General features: G+C 42.4%; 1 protein-coding gene across 4 annotated transcripts in view; it reads left to right on the top strand.

Moving 5' to 3' along the window:
* The window catches only part of LOC104595276 (sodium/pyruvate cotransporter BASS2, chloroplastic-like), a 51723-nt gene that overhangs the window by 22940 nt on the left and 15627 nt on the right, over nt 1-13156 (top strand). For all 4 annotated transcript variants that reach the window (XM_010255947.3, XM_010255946.3, XM_088897332.1 and 1 more), the window contains exons 7-11: nt 1940-2067; nt 2517-2598; nt 3071-3122; nt 3249-3346; nt 3472-3630. In XM_010255947.3, the coding sequence (XP_010254249.1) occupies nt 1940-2067; nt 2517-2598; nt 3071-3122; nt 3249-3346; nt 3472-3630 (519 nt within the window). The remainder of the gene's footprint in view (nt 1-1939; nt 2068-2516; nt 2599-3070; nt 3123-3248; nt 3347-3471; nt 3631-13156) is intronic.

The raw sequence follows: 13156 nt of genomic DNA, 5'->3' as shown, positions 1-13156 counted from the left end.
CTGATTTCAGCAGTATTAAATGTTGAAAACTACAACACCACAACCCCTACTCACCGAGGTCTACACACTGATTTCAGCGATATCAAAAGCTGAAAACCACACTTGTAACACCACCAACATTAATCCACAACTATAGGAAGCTTCACCATTAAGTAGACACTATTGCCATTCGAATCACACACAAACCAGAATAAACCCTAGCATAAACCCTAGCATACTGCAATCTGAGAACCCATCATGCGAACTGTACTACACCTCTCATGTATTCCATAACAAAAAAAAATATATAAAAAAAACTTTACCTCATCGCCTGAAGGCCAACCATACGAAGGGCTGAGACACCACTGCACCACACGTACCAGCCCTAACTAGGGCTTAGAAACCACAGCAACCAATCACCAACGACACAATCGGAGGCATAGAGACCTCCTAGGGAAGAGGGCGATCACTCCTTTTCAGCCCTTTTCCCAGTCTCCAACTCACAACTGAGAACCCCAAGTGAAACCCTAATTCGAATGCGCAGAAGGCAGAATTCTAGCAAGTCTGATTTGGTGAACCTAGCTCTGATACCATGTTGAAGTTTGACCTGCCATAGAATTCTGTCTTGTTCGTTGACTGTAGAGTAAAGTAGACAGCAAGAAGTAGGAGAGGAAAGAAGAAAAGAGAGAAGAGAGCAAAGAGAGAAAGGCTGGTTCGAATTAGGGAAAAAAGTTAATCCCTTGATTCGGCCAGACCTATTATTATATTATTGACTTATTGAAAAAGACTTGAGTGCCCTTCTTTAAGTAAGAGGCACTCGAACTAACATAACAGTACACATCAGCATTCTCAACAAGTACAAAGACTGAAATACCCCTTCACTAACACCACTAACACAAAGTTTGGAATAAATCTAGCTTCATCCGACAGAAAGGGACAGGATTTGGTGGAACAAAGAGAATTCTGACCTCCTTACAGTGAATTCTATGTTGCAATTTTTGCTAAATTCAGATGGGACCTCGCCCCCTTAGGTCTGGTTGTGGAAGCTCAGGATTCCTCTAAAGGTTCAATTCTTTATTTGGGCTGCTACAAAGGGTAAAATCCCTACTATTGATGTGTTTGAGAAAAAAAGGAGTGGCCCTAGTCAATCATTGTTGTTTGTGCAGGGAGGACGCTCAGCATCTCCTACTTCTATGTAGTTTCTCTCACAAGGTGTGGTCCCGTGTTTTAAATCTTTTTGGCATGAACTGGGTGACATCTCCCGACCTTGCATCTTTTCTGTCCTCTTGGTGGGGGCAGGCATTCTCCAAGAGTGGTAAGGTCCTGTGGAATCTCTCCTTTGGTAGTTTGCTGGTGCATTTGGAAGGAGCAGAACAATCACTTGTTTGAAGATCGAGTTGCTCCATCAGAAAAAATGTGCGGGAGTGTGGAAAAAATTCTGATTAAATGGATGTTCACTGGTGGTCTCTTCAGGGGCTTTCAGTTTAAGCATCTTGTTGGCTCTTTTCCCCTTGTAGCGGGCTGTTGAGAAAATCTCTCCCTCAGCAGTCTCATTTTATCTTTTTACTATAATGAAATATTCGCTGCTTCTCAAAAAAACTTCTAATCTCTTTAACAGCATAATTGATCACCACCTCCTCTGGAGTTTCTTTCCAACCAAATGGCCCAAAGGATTGCCAGAGGAATAACTGACCATAGGAACTTGCCTTTCCTGTTCATGCCTGTGATGTGCACCATGATAGCAAAGCTTGAACAAATTTGTAAAATCCTCTGTTTTAGGTGATTTTCCACATATTATTTCTGCATTTGTAAAATCCTAAAATGTTGGGTTTCTGTATGAATCATCATTGCCTTGTTAGCTTTTGGTGCCGAAAATCATCTGGATTAACTTAGACATTCTTGATTTTGTGTCCAACATTATTGTGAAGTCTGAATCCTAAATCTGCTCTCTGATTTGCAGAGTCTAAAACTCTCAGCTCCTCTTGCAACTGGTCTAATTTTGGTCTCATGCTGCCCTGGAGGGCAGGCATCAAATGTTGCAACCTACATATCCAAGGGAAACGTTGCACTCTCAGTTCTTATGACAACGTAGGTCTACTTTCTATACTAGCTTTGGTTGGGTAAATTGGATGCTAGGTAATCTCTAATTGTAATTTGATATATTCAAGGTAATTTCTCTGTTTTGTATACATACTTTTATGTATTTATCAGATGATAGCAGTCAAGATTATGATTTTTTTAAACTTTACATGTGAAAGGTCTTTTACATGTCATAAGGGATCAAATTTGTGTCAAATATGCTGTTTAAACTGTCAATCTAACCTATAATACGATATTCATATTGGACGACGAATACTTATAACAGTGTTTAAAGCATGATATTTTGTAAGTGGCAACGAGTCATGATATTTTACTGCATGCTGATGTTTGGAAGTTTCTCTTTTGTCTGAGTGATTTCATGTTGGACAATTGGCTTAGGATTCAAATTCTTGATAAGATATTCATCACTAATCATTTCACCGGTTGGGATCCTGTAGGTGTTCAACAATCGGTGCTATTGTTATGACACCACTCCTCACAAAGCTTCTGGCAGGTCAGCTTGTTCCAGTTGATGCAGCAGTAAGAACATACCTCACTTGATATAGTTTTTCAGTAAATTGTCCTTAAGTATGCTCACAAAGAAGCTGATAACTTTGAGATAACTAAGATATGTGTCAAGTAGGATGGAATCCACACAGGAAATCTTGAATTCCAAAACCAACTTGGTTGGATGATATTGGCATCTGATAGATCATATTATTTTAGGATTGGAGTAAAAGAAGCAACTCTGAAAAAGGTCCAGGAAATTAAAAAAGAAGAAGAAGAAGAAGAAAGAAAGAAAAGGGAAAGCTATTACTTCTTCCTATTCATTTATGTATTACTATATAAGAGTTTCCTACCAAGTTCCTGTCAAATAGTTTGTAGACTGTTCTCTTAATCTTTCTGATGGAATACAGACTTCAACCAACGATCTCTTTGCAAACAGGCTTATTACGGAGAATTGCCTTCTGCCTACTACTAATGACTAAAACTAGTCGTTTTATTTTTGTAGGGCCTTGCCCTCAGCACTTTCCAAGTAGTGTTGGTGCCAACTGTTGTTGGAGGTAATCAAAAGGTTTTCTTCTCTCAGTAAAATTATGCCAGTGGTTCAACAGTTATCACTATCACTTTAATGCAGTTCATAGCTTATCTGAAAAGTGATGCAATCCTACATTTGGTCTATGTTTCAGTATTGTCAAATGAGTTTTTCCCCAAATTCACTGCGCGAATAATCACAGTCACACCATTAATAGGGGTTATCCTTACCACATTACTTTGTGCAAGCCCTGTAAGTTAACAAATCTATTGGTAAATGAAGTGTTCAATTCAGTTGTGAAGCGGTTATGATAGCCTTAGACTTGGTCATTCTAACTATATTTGAAAAATACTAACGTCAACTTGTATATATGCAAGATTGGGCAAGTTTCAAATGTCTTGAAGTCTCAAGGAGCACAACTTATAGTTCCTGTGGCCATCCTACATGCTGTTGCATTTGCTCTTGGTTATTGGGTTTCGAAAATGTCATTTGGGGAATCCACTTCTCGTACCATTTCTATAGAATGTGGGATGCAGGTATTTGTCTTTTTTCTTGACAGATATATCGATATTTTCCTCATCTATCATATTCACTGAACCTAGTAATTTATAATATCATATGAAATAGTGGTGTTTTGTGTCATGTTCCCTTCACAATGTATGGCATCTTGATCTGATAGAACATTATATGTCTTACATCAATCATTGATATTCATATCTATTTGCAGTCCACTATACTTTACATACCATTTGCTGGTAACCTGGAAAAGTTAGAATATTCACTATTTGGATGCTATGTGGACACTGTTGGAATAATGTTAAAATAACTTAGTTGCAGATGTTAGGGCCTGTTTGGCTAATTAAAGTGTTTTTTTATTTCGTTTTTTTATTTCTGTTATGTCTGTTATTGTACTCAGGGGCACAAGGGTCTTTTCCCTTGTTATTTCTGTCGCCCTATATATAGTAAAATAAACACTGGCGCCGCCAGTACTGTTACATTGCAAACCTTCTCTCTTCTCTCTTCTCTCTTCTCTTCTCTTCTCTTCTTCTTCTCTTCTCTTCTCTCCTCTTCCACTTATCTCTGGCCGGCTACACTGCCAAGATGGTATCAGAGCGGGAATGCTGATTAAAAGAGAGCAGATCGATCAACCCTACTGTCAAGAGAAGATCGATCAACCCAAAGAACAGATCGAACAGACTAGTAGAAAAGAAATCTGATTCTGGACTACAGAATAGCTACAACTGGTACAGTTCTCCCTATTTTTTCTCTTCTTTACTCTCCTTGGTCATGTGCCGAGTGAAAACCCTATGAATCTGGGGCGGCTGAATGCTGTCGAACCTGTGTAACCCTAGTTTTCTTGGATCGTGTGATCCTGTTCATGTGTTAAGACAACTGTAGGTCAATGCTGACCTGTCTTCTCAATGGTTTGAGTTGACTATAAGTAAGAAGGATCTCTCCTGCTGATTAGTGGCTGTTAGACATTCTGGAATTCTGGTAGGTGGGGACTGATAAAACTATACAGGTCTGAAATCTGCCGAATATTACCTCAGTTTTTGTTCGGAATTTAGTACTGTTTGTGCTCAATCTGGTTGGTAAACCCGAGTGTGTGGGTGTGAACTGAGTGGAGCATTGTTTTGTGGAGTAATGAGGGGTCCTAAGTCCGGTGTGTGGGACTGATTAACTGCTTGACCATGTCGACTGAGAATTCTGCTACTTCAGAGATCTCAGGGAGCCACAATGGAGTGAGTGGGGGAATGGATATGAGCTTTCCCATGGCTGTCATTCCCTTTGATGGTCTGAATTACCTTGAGTGGTCTAGGGGGATAAAACTCTACATCACTGCTAGGGGGCGAATAGGATACATCAATGGGAGAGTAAAGGAACCGAAGTATGGAAGTGCTGAGCATGATAGGTGGAACCAAGAGAACAGTATGGTGATGTCTTGGCTCTTGGTTTCAATGCTGCCACAAGTAAGGAAGACTTTTATGTGGGCTGAAACTGCTTGTGAGATATGGGAACAAGCGAAGTCCACTTATTCAGAACAGAGACACTATGCCAAGATATATCAACTACAAGCTGAATCTTCTACTTGCAAGCAGGGGGAGAGGAATCTCTTGATGTACTATTCAGATTTGACATCAATATGGAAAGAACTTGATCACTATCAGAATGTGAATTGGAAGTGTGATGAAGATGCAAAGGCCTATAAGTCACTTGTATCACAGTAACGCGTGTTTGCCTTCCTCATAGGGCTGAATTCGTCATATGAGTCCATCAGGGTACAGATCTTGGGTAGTAAAGACTTGCCATCAGTCCAGGAGGTGTATGCCTTGGTGCAGTCAGAAGAAAGCAGAAGAAGTGTGATGAATGGTGTAGAAGGGGAGTCAGTTGCCCTAGCGGTCCGGGGAAATTCAGATACAAATGTCGGAGGTGGCTTTAAAAGGGGTGACACTCAGAAAAAATCAGAAGATAAAAGCAAGCTTTGGTGCACTCACTGTCAGAAGACACGACACACTAAAGATACATGTTGGGATCTCCATGGAAAACCTAAATGGGCACAGGATTTGGGTAAGAACTCAGCACCGGATTAGGGCAAGAAACCAGGCCAGCAGAATCAAAAAAGGTATAACTCAGCTAATATGGCATCGACAGAGACTAGTCCTTCCGTAACTCAGGAGAGACATCCCGGTTCTGACCCTAAGGAAGATATTATCAACTCCTTCCGTGAACATTTGGAATTGTATGGTGGGACTCTTCGCCAGGTGGATTCTGGGCCTACTCCTTCTACCTCATTTGCGTCTACATCAGGTAATGCCACAGCCTTCCATGTGTCATCTCATACTACTGATTCACCTTGGATTATTGACTCCGGAGTCTCAAATCACATGACTGGTAAGTCAAATTTGTTCCAGACATATAACCTTCTCTCTGGGAGAGATAAGGTAAGACTGGCTGATGGTTCTTTTTCTACCATAGCTGGCCGAGGCACCATATCTCTCCCACTTGGCCTTACTCTTCCTAATGTCCTGCATGTTCCGAAATTACCTATTAATTTGCTGTCCATTAGTAGTATTACTCACTCTTTGAATTGCTCAGTCACCTTTTTTTCCGTCTTCATGTGTGTTTCAGGATTTGACCTCGGGGAAGACGATTGGTAGAGGAAGCATGGTGGATGGTCTCTACGTGTTGGAGAATAATGCTGGTCTAGTGGCGACTGAGTCCACAAGTTCGTCGAGTGAGAGTCAGGCCTATTTATGGCATAGTCGTTTAGGTCATCTTTCTTTTGAGTCGTTAAAAGTTATGTTCCCGAAGTTGTTTGAGTCCTTGTCAGTGAGTCAGTTACAGTGTCAAACTTGTCAGTTGAGTAAGCATTGTAGAAGTTCTTTACCTTTAAGAAATAAAAGACCTGAATTTCCATTTCATATTGTTTATTCTGATGTTTGGGGCCCTGTTACTCTACCTACTGCGGCTGGCTATAAGTATTTTGTTACTTTGATTGATGATTATTCTCAATACACTTGGGTTTACCCTATGCGATCTCGAGATGAAGTGCCACAAGTTGTGAAAGATTTTCAACGCATGGTGTTCACTCAATTCCAAACGGAAATTCATATTTTCCAGTCGGACAATGCAAAGGAATATTTCCATAGTGATCTCACGAAGTTCTTTGCTTCGAGTGGGTCACTTCAGCGAAGCTCTTGAGCCAGGACACCCCAAAAAAATGGTGTGGCTGAACGAAAAAACCGTCACCTTCTCGAAGTTGCTCGTGGCTTGCTGATTCATATGAATGTGCCAAAACAGTTCTGGATGGATGCAGTATTGTGTGTGATGTTGGATTGAAGTCTTTGTATGTATGAGTATTCGGCTGATAAGAGTTCTTATTAGCCTATACTTAAGTTTAAGTTGTCCTGTACTGGGCCTTTGTTAATGGGCCTAATCCTGTTTAATGTTTTAAGTTGTCTGGGTGTCCCATCACTAATCAGGGGCATTCTAGTAACTTCCTGTATCATTGTACTACACCATAATATAAATAATAGTACTGTCGACTGAGCAGTGCAGTTCGACATTCCAGCATCTCTTCTTCTTCTTCTTCTCTTTTCTGCTACTTCGGCTACAGTAATTTAGCTTTCATGGTATCAGAGCATTAGCTTCTTCCTGGTTTCAGCCGGCACACACTCTCTTCTCTTGCTGTCTTTTCATCTTCTCTCTTCCTTTTCTGGGTTGCTGTAGTGAAGACCTAGGGGTGTAAGAGAGTAAAGCAAGTTCGAACCTAGGGTTTCTCTTGGTTGTAGGACTCAAGGGAAGTAAGACCCAGAAGTAGATGTCCTACTAGGTTATTTCCAGCAAATAGTAGCTATTTGGCTACTAAGAGAGGTCTGTGTAGGACAGACCTAGTTGAGGACTGATTTCAGCAGTCCTAGCACTAGCCGAAAGGGGCTTAACTACTTCTACAGTTGCAGCTTCGGTGCTCCAGCAAGACTCGCACAGACTTAGCTTCTTCTACAGAGCCACTGTTCACTTGCTACTGTTGCAGCCTCGAACTGTTCACTCACTATTGTACCCGAACTGTTGCAGTTTTTGGTTCAGCCCAAGTGAAGTCTATCTAGTGTTCTACCAGCACTGTGAACACTTCTACTATCATAGCAATGTGGCAAACAGCTCCAAGTTCAGGGTGGTTATCAGTCCGAAACCCCTCACCACTGCTGTGAGATTACCTAGGGAGCTGCCAGCTCCAGATTGTTCAGCACTGTGAACCCTAGTTGAGGACTGATGTCAGCAGTCCTAGTATTGGCCGCAAGGAAGGGCACTCTCTTTACAGTTGCAGTACTCAAAGTTCAAGTAGTGTCTGCATAGCACAATAGTTGAGAACCCTTAGCTTCAGGTCGGTTACCAGCCCAGAACTCCTTGCTTGCTGTTGTAACTGAACTGTTTCAGAACTGTGACAGTCTCGGCAAGTCTGAAACTGTGTCGAGTGCTGTCAGAACCTGCTGTGATCATTTCAGCTAATCAGATCTGCTCCAGAACTGGCTCAGAACCTTCAGAACTGCTTCGGCTAGTCTCAATCAGTGTCACCTACACAGTGGCTGCAGTCAAGATGTCTTCAATACCCAGAGATGTTTCTTCTAGAGATAACAGGCCTGCGGCAAGTGGGAATTTTGTCGCCAGCAACAATGATGACAACTCACAAAATACACCAACAGTGTCTTCTTCTCCTATGGGACAGGTTGCTGATTCCACTGGAACTGGTACATTGGGCTTCACTGCTAGTGAGGTTGAGATCCTTAGTAGGGCATTAGCCCGTCTAAGAAATAATTCTTTTGCTTCTACATCTCTTGCTAGATCAGGTACAGCCTCTGCCTTCAGTGCCACTGGCTCTATTGACTCTACTTCTTGGGTTATTGATTCCGGTGCTACTGACCATATGACACATATGTCTTCCCTATTCTCTTCATATCATTTGTTGTCTGGTCAGGATAAGATGAGAGTTGCTGACGGGTCTTTCTCCACTATCTCTGGAAAGGGAATTGTTGACCTAAGCAAGGACCTCTCTCTTAAATCAGTTTTACATGTTCCCAGTCTTACCTCAAATCTCTTGTCTGTTTCAAAACTTACCAAAAATTTGAACTGTAGTATAACCTTTTTTCCTACTCATTGTGTCTTCCAGGACAGATTGACAAGGAGAACGATTGGGTGCGGTTATGAGTATGGAGGTCTCTACTACCTTGATGCAGACATCGGCTCAGCCTTACAAGCATCTGTTGCTAGTAATCCGGAAAGTGTGGAGTCAATAGCTAAGCTGCATCTTTGGCATGCTAGGCTAGGTCATGTGTCTTTCTCCTCATTAGAAATGTTGTTTCCCGAATTGTTTAAGGGCATTCCAAGTCAGAGTCTAACCTGTGAAGTATGTCAAATGTCAAAACAATGTAGAACTGTGTATCCAATTTTCCAGCAATGAAATTTGTGCTCCTTTTGATTTGGTTCATTCTGATGTCTGGGGCCCTTCACCCATTGTTTCCTTTGATGGCTTTCGGTACTTTATCAGTTTTATTGACCACTACTCTCGTTGTACATGGATCTACCTGTTAAAAGGACAGGATGAAGTACCACGAATAACCATGGCATTTTGCAAGATGATTGAAACACAGTTTAATAAGAAGATTAAGCAATTCAGGTCAGACAATGCTGTTGAATACTTTGAAAAATCCTTGAACTTATTCCTGGAAGATGCTGGCATACTACATCAGTCATCCTGTGCTTATCCTCCTCAGCAGAATGGGGTTGCTGAGCGCAAGAATAGACATCTATTGGAGACAGCTCGAGCCTTACTATTCCAACACAAAGTCCCCAAGCAATACTGGTCTCAAGCTGTACTTTCTGCATCATATCTGATAAACCGGATGCCATCTAAGGTGTTGGGTATGAAAACCCCTTTCTCTGTTTTGTGCCCCACTCTTCCAGACTTTCCCCTTCCTCCTCGGGTCTTTGGCTGTATATGTTTCATACATGTGAAGGATCCAAAGAAGACTAAGCTGGATCCTAAGGCTACAAAGGGAATATTCTTGGGGTACTCTTCTACACAAAAGGGTTACAAGTGTTATGACCCTGTCTCCAAGAGAAAGTATGTCACCAGAGATGTGGTGTTCTTTGAGTCTCAACGCTATTTTCAGTCTTCTCCTCTTCAGGGGGAGACTAGTGGGATGGAAGAGGATTCTCATTCTCCCTCCTTTTTTGTTCCCCTATCTGCCTCGGGTCTTCCATCCTCTCCTCCTACTCCTTGTTGTGACATTCCGGGTCAACCCAGTGAGGCTCCCACTGTGCCGGTTACCTCTCCTGATGCTGCAGATGTTCTTGAAGGCTCCAGTAGGCAACAAAAAGAGATACTTACATACAACAGAAGAAAAAGGGGTCCTCAACCTCATGACAGCAACCAGTTGGACTCGGATCAATCTGTCTCTAAAATCCAAGGTAATTTCAACTCTCATACTTCTGATTTGGATCTTCCTATTGCTCTTCGTAAGCCTATCCACTCTTGCACCACCCGACACCCCATTGCTGATTTTGTTTCTTACTCACATTTATCTCCTGCCTATCACTCCTTTGTGTCTGCTCTTTCCTCTGTGCGTGTTCCTTCTAGGTACTCAGAGGTTGTGTCTGATCCAAGGTGGAAAGAAGCTATGAATGAAGAGATGAAAGCCCTAATGAAAGCAAGAACTTGGGAATTAGTGGATCTGCCAGAGGGGAAGACCACTGTTGGGTGCAAGTGGGTGTTTACTGTAAAGCACAGGGAGGACGGGTCCATTGAAAGGTACAAGGCCAGACTTGTGGCAAAGGGGTTTACTCAGAAAGAAGGGATTGACTACAAAGAAACCTTTGCCCCGGTAGCAAAGCTCAACACAATTCGGGTTCTATTGTCACTAGCAGCAAATTTTTCATGGGAACTTCATCGGCTGGATGTGAAGAATGCCTTCTTAAATGGTGACCTTCATGAAGAGGTATTTATGGAACCTCCACCAGGCTATGACTTTAGTAGAAAGGTGTGCAAACTGAGGAAAGCATTATATGGGTTGAAGCAATCTCCCCGTGCATGGTTTGAGAGGCTCTGTGGGGCCATGAAGAAAGTGGGGTACACTCAGAGTGGTGCAGACCATACCTTGTTCATAAGGAGACAGGATAGCAAACTTACTGCACTCATTGTTTATGTGGATGATATGGTAATTACCGGGAATGACTTGGAAGAGATAAAAAGACTGAAGGAGTTTCTAGCTTCTGAATTTGAGATCAAAGACTTGGGTCATTTGAGATATTTTCTTGGGATTGAAGTTGCCAGGTCAAGAGAGGGAATCTACATATGTCAGCAGAAGTATGTTCTTGACATCCTAGAGGAAACAGGCATGATGGGGTGCAGGCCAGCAGATACTCCAATGGAACAGAACCATGACCTGCAGGAATCAGTAGGGGAGGACTACTGTGATAAAGAGAGATACCGAAAATTGGTAGGGAAGCTGATATACTTATCCCTCACTCGGCCAGATATTGCTTATGCTGTGCATGTTGTCAGTCAATTTATGCACTCTCCAAAGATTCCTCATATGAAAGCAGTTGAAAGGATTCTCAGGTACTTGAAGACTTGCCCAGGGAAGGGAATTCTCTTCAGGAAAAACAATAGAATTGAAATTGAAGCCTACACTGATGTAGATTGGGCTGGGTCTGTTGGAGACAGGAAGTCAACCTCGGGTTACTGTACATTTGTGGGAGGAAACCTGGTCACATGGCGCAGTAAGAAGCAGAATGTAGTGGCTAGATCAAGTGCAGAAGCAGAGTATCGAGCTATGGCCCACGGGGTTGCTGAACTCTTATGGCTCAGAACACTTCTTAATGAACTTGGCATTAAGGCTAAAGGTCCTCTCAGGCTGTATTGTGACAATAAAGCTGCCATCAACATTGCCAACAATCCCGTGCAGCATGATAGGACAAAACATATTGAGATTGATCGGCACTTTGTTAGAGAAAGAATTGTCTCGGGTGAACTCTGTGTGCCTTATACTCCATCTGAGATGCAAATTGCGGATGTACTGACTAAAGGGTTGGCAGCAGCAAAGTTTAGGGACATGCTTGGCAAGCTAAACATGATTGATATCCATGCTTAGCTTGAGGGGGAGTGTTGGATTGAAGTCTTTGTATGTATGAGTATTCGGCTGATAAGAGTTCTTATTAGCCTATACTTAAGTTTAAGTTGTCCTGTACTGGGCCTTTGTTAATGGGCCTAATCCTGTTTAATGTTTTAAGTTGTCTGGGTGTCCCATCACTAATCAGGGGCATTCTAGTAACTTCCTGTATCATTGTACTACACCATAATATAAATAATAGTACTGTCGACTGAGCAGTGCAGTTCGACATTCCAGCATCTCTTCTTCTTCTTCTTCTCTTTTCTGCTACTTCGGCTACAGTAATTTAGCTTTCATGTGACATATATCATCAATCGCATGCCCTCTCGGCTACTAGAGTATAAGGCCCCACATCAGCTCTTGTTCCCTACAGCCCCGCTGTCCACCATTCCGATGCGTGTTTTTGGGTGTCGTTTTGTCCACAACCTGTCACCTACTCGTGGTAAACTTGACCCTCAGGCTATTCCTTGTGTTTTTCTTGGTTACCCTTCATCTCAAAAGGGGTATCGTTGCTATGATCCCATTGCCCGCAAGTACTATGTTTCCATTGATGTCTCATTCTTTGAGAGTCAACCGTTCTTCTTGGTTTCTCCTCAGGGGGAGAGTAGGGTTGAGGAGAAACAGGCGACGACTCAGATTCAACTACCTCTTTTACCCGATCCTCCTCCGTTCCGGGTTTTTCATCGTCGCCATAAGAGCCAGTAGAGTTCAAGAGCCGTGGAGCCGGACACTATGCAACCAACATCATCGGATTCACCCGAGGCAGATCCATCTCATCAACCAGATACACTTGCTCCCATTGCTCCTTTAAATGTTGATTCACCTGTCCCCAATGATCTTAATATTCCTATTGCTAAGAGAAAGGGTGTTAGATATTGTACCACTAATCATCCTATCTCTAACTTTGTGTCCTATGAGCATGTTTCACCTTCGTACCGTGCCTTTCTCTCTTCTGTGGATAGTGTCCCCATCCCTAAGACCGTGGCAGAAGCTTTGTCAAAACCTGAATGGACAGATGCAATGCAGGAAGAAATTGATGCCTTACACAAAAATGGTACGTGGGAGTTGGTAGATCTTCCTGAGGGGAAGGAACCAGTGGGGTGCAAGTGGGTGTTCACAGTGAAACACAAAGCTGATGGAACTGTTGAAAGGTACAAGGCTAGACTGGTAGCAAGAGGCTTCACACAGGTATATGGAGTGGACTATGCAAAGACTTTTGCTCCTTTCCTTGGCAGCAAATCTTGACTGGGATCTTCACCAATTGGACATCAAGAATGCCTTCTTGAATGGTGACTTGGAAGAGGAGGTGTACATGACCCAACCCCTACGGTTCTGTGCCAAAGGCAGTGAACAAAAGGTGTGCAAGTTAAAAAAGTCCCTATATGGGTTGAAACAA

This window comes from Nelumbo nucifera, chromosome 2 (genome assembly GCF_055504915.1).
Source record: "Nelumbo nucifera cultivar China Antique chromosome 2, China Antique-T2T, whole genome shotgun sequence".
Taxonomy (NCBI): domain Eukaryota; kingdom Viridiplantae; phylum Streptophyta; class Magnoliopsida; order Proteales; family Nelumbonaceae; genus Nelumbo; species Nelumbo nucifera.
This window is presented reverse-complemented; position numbering and strand designations above follow the sequence as displayed.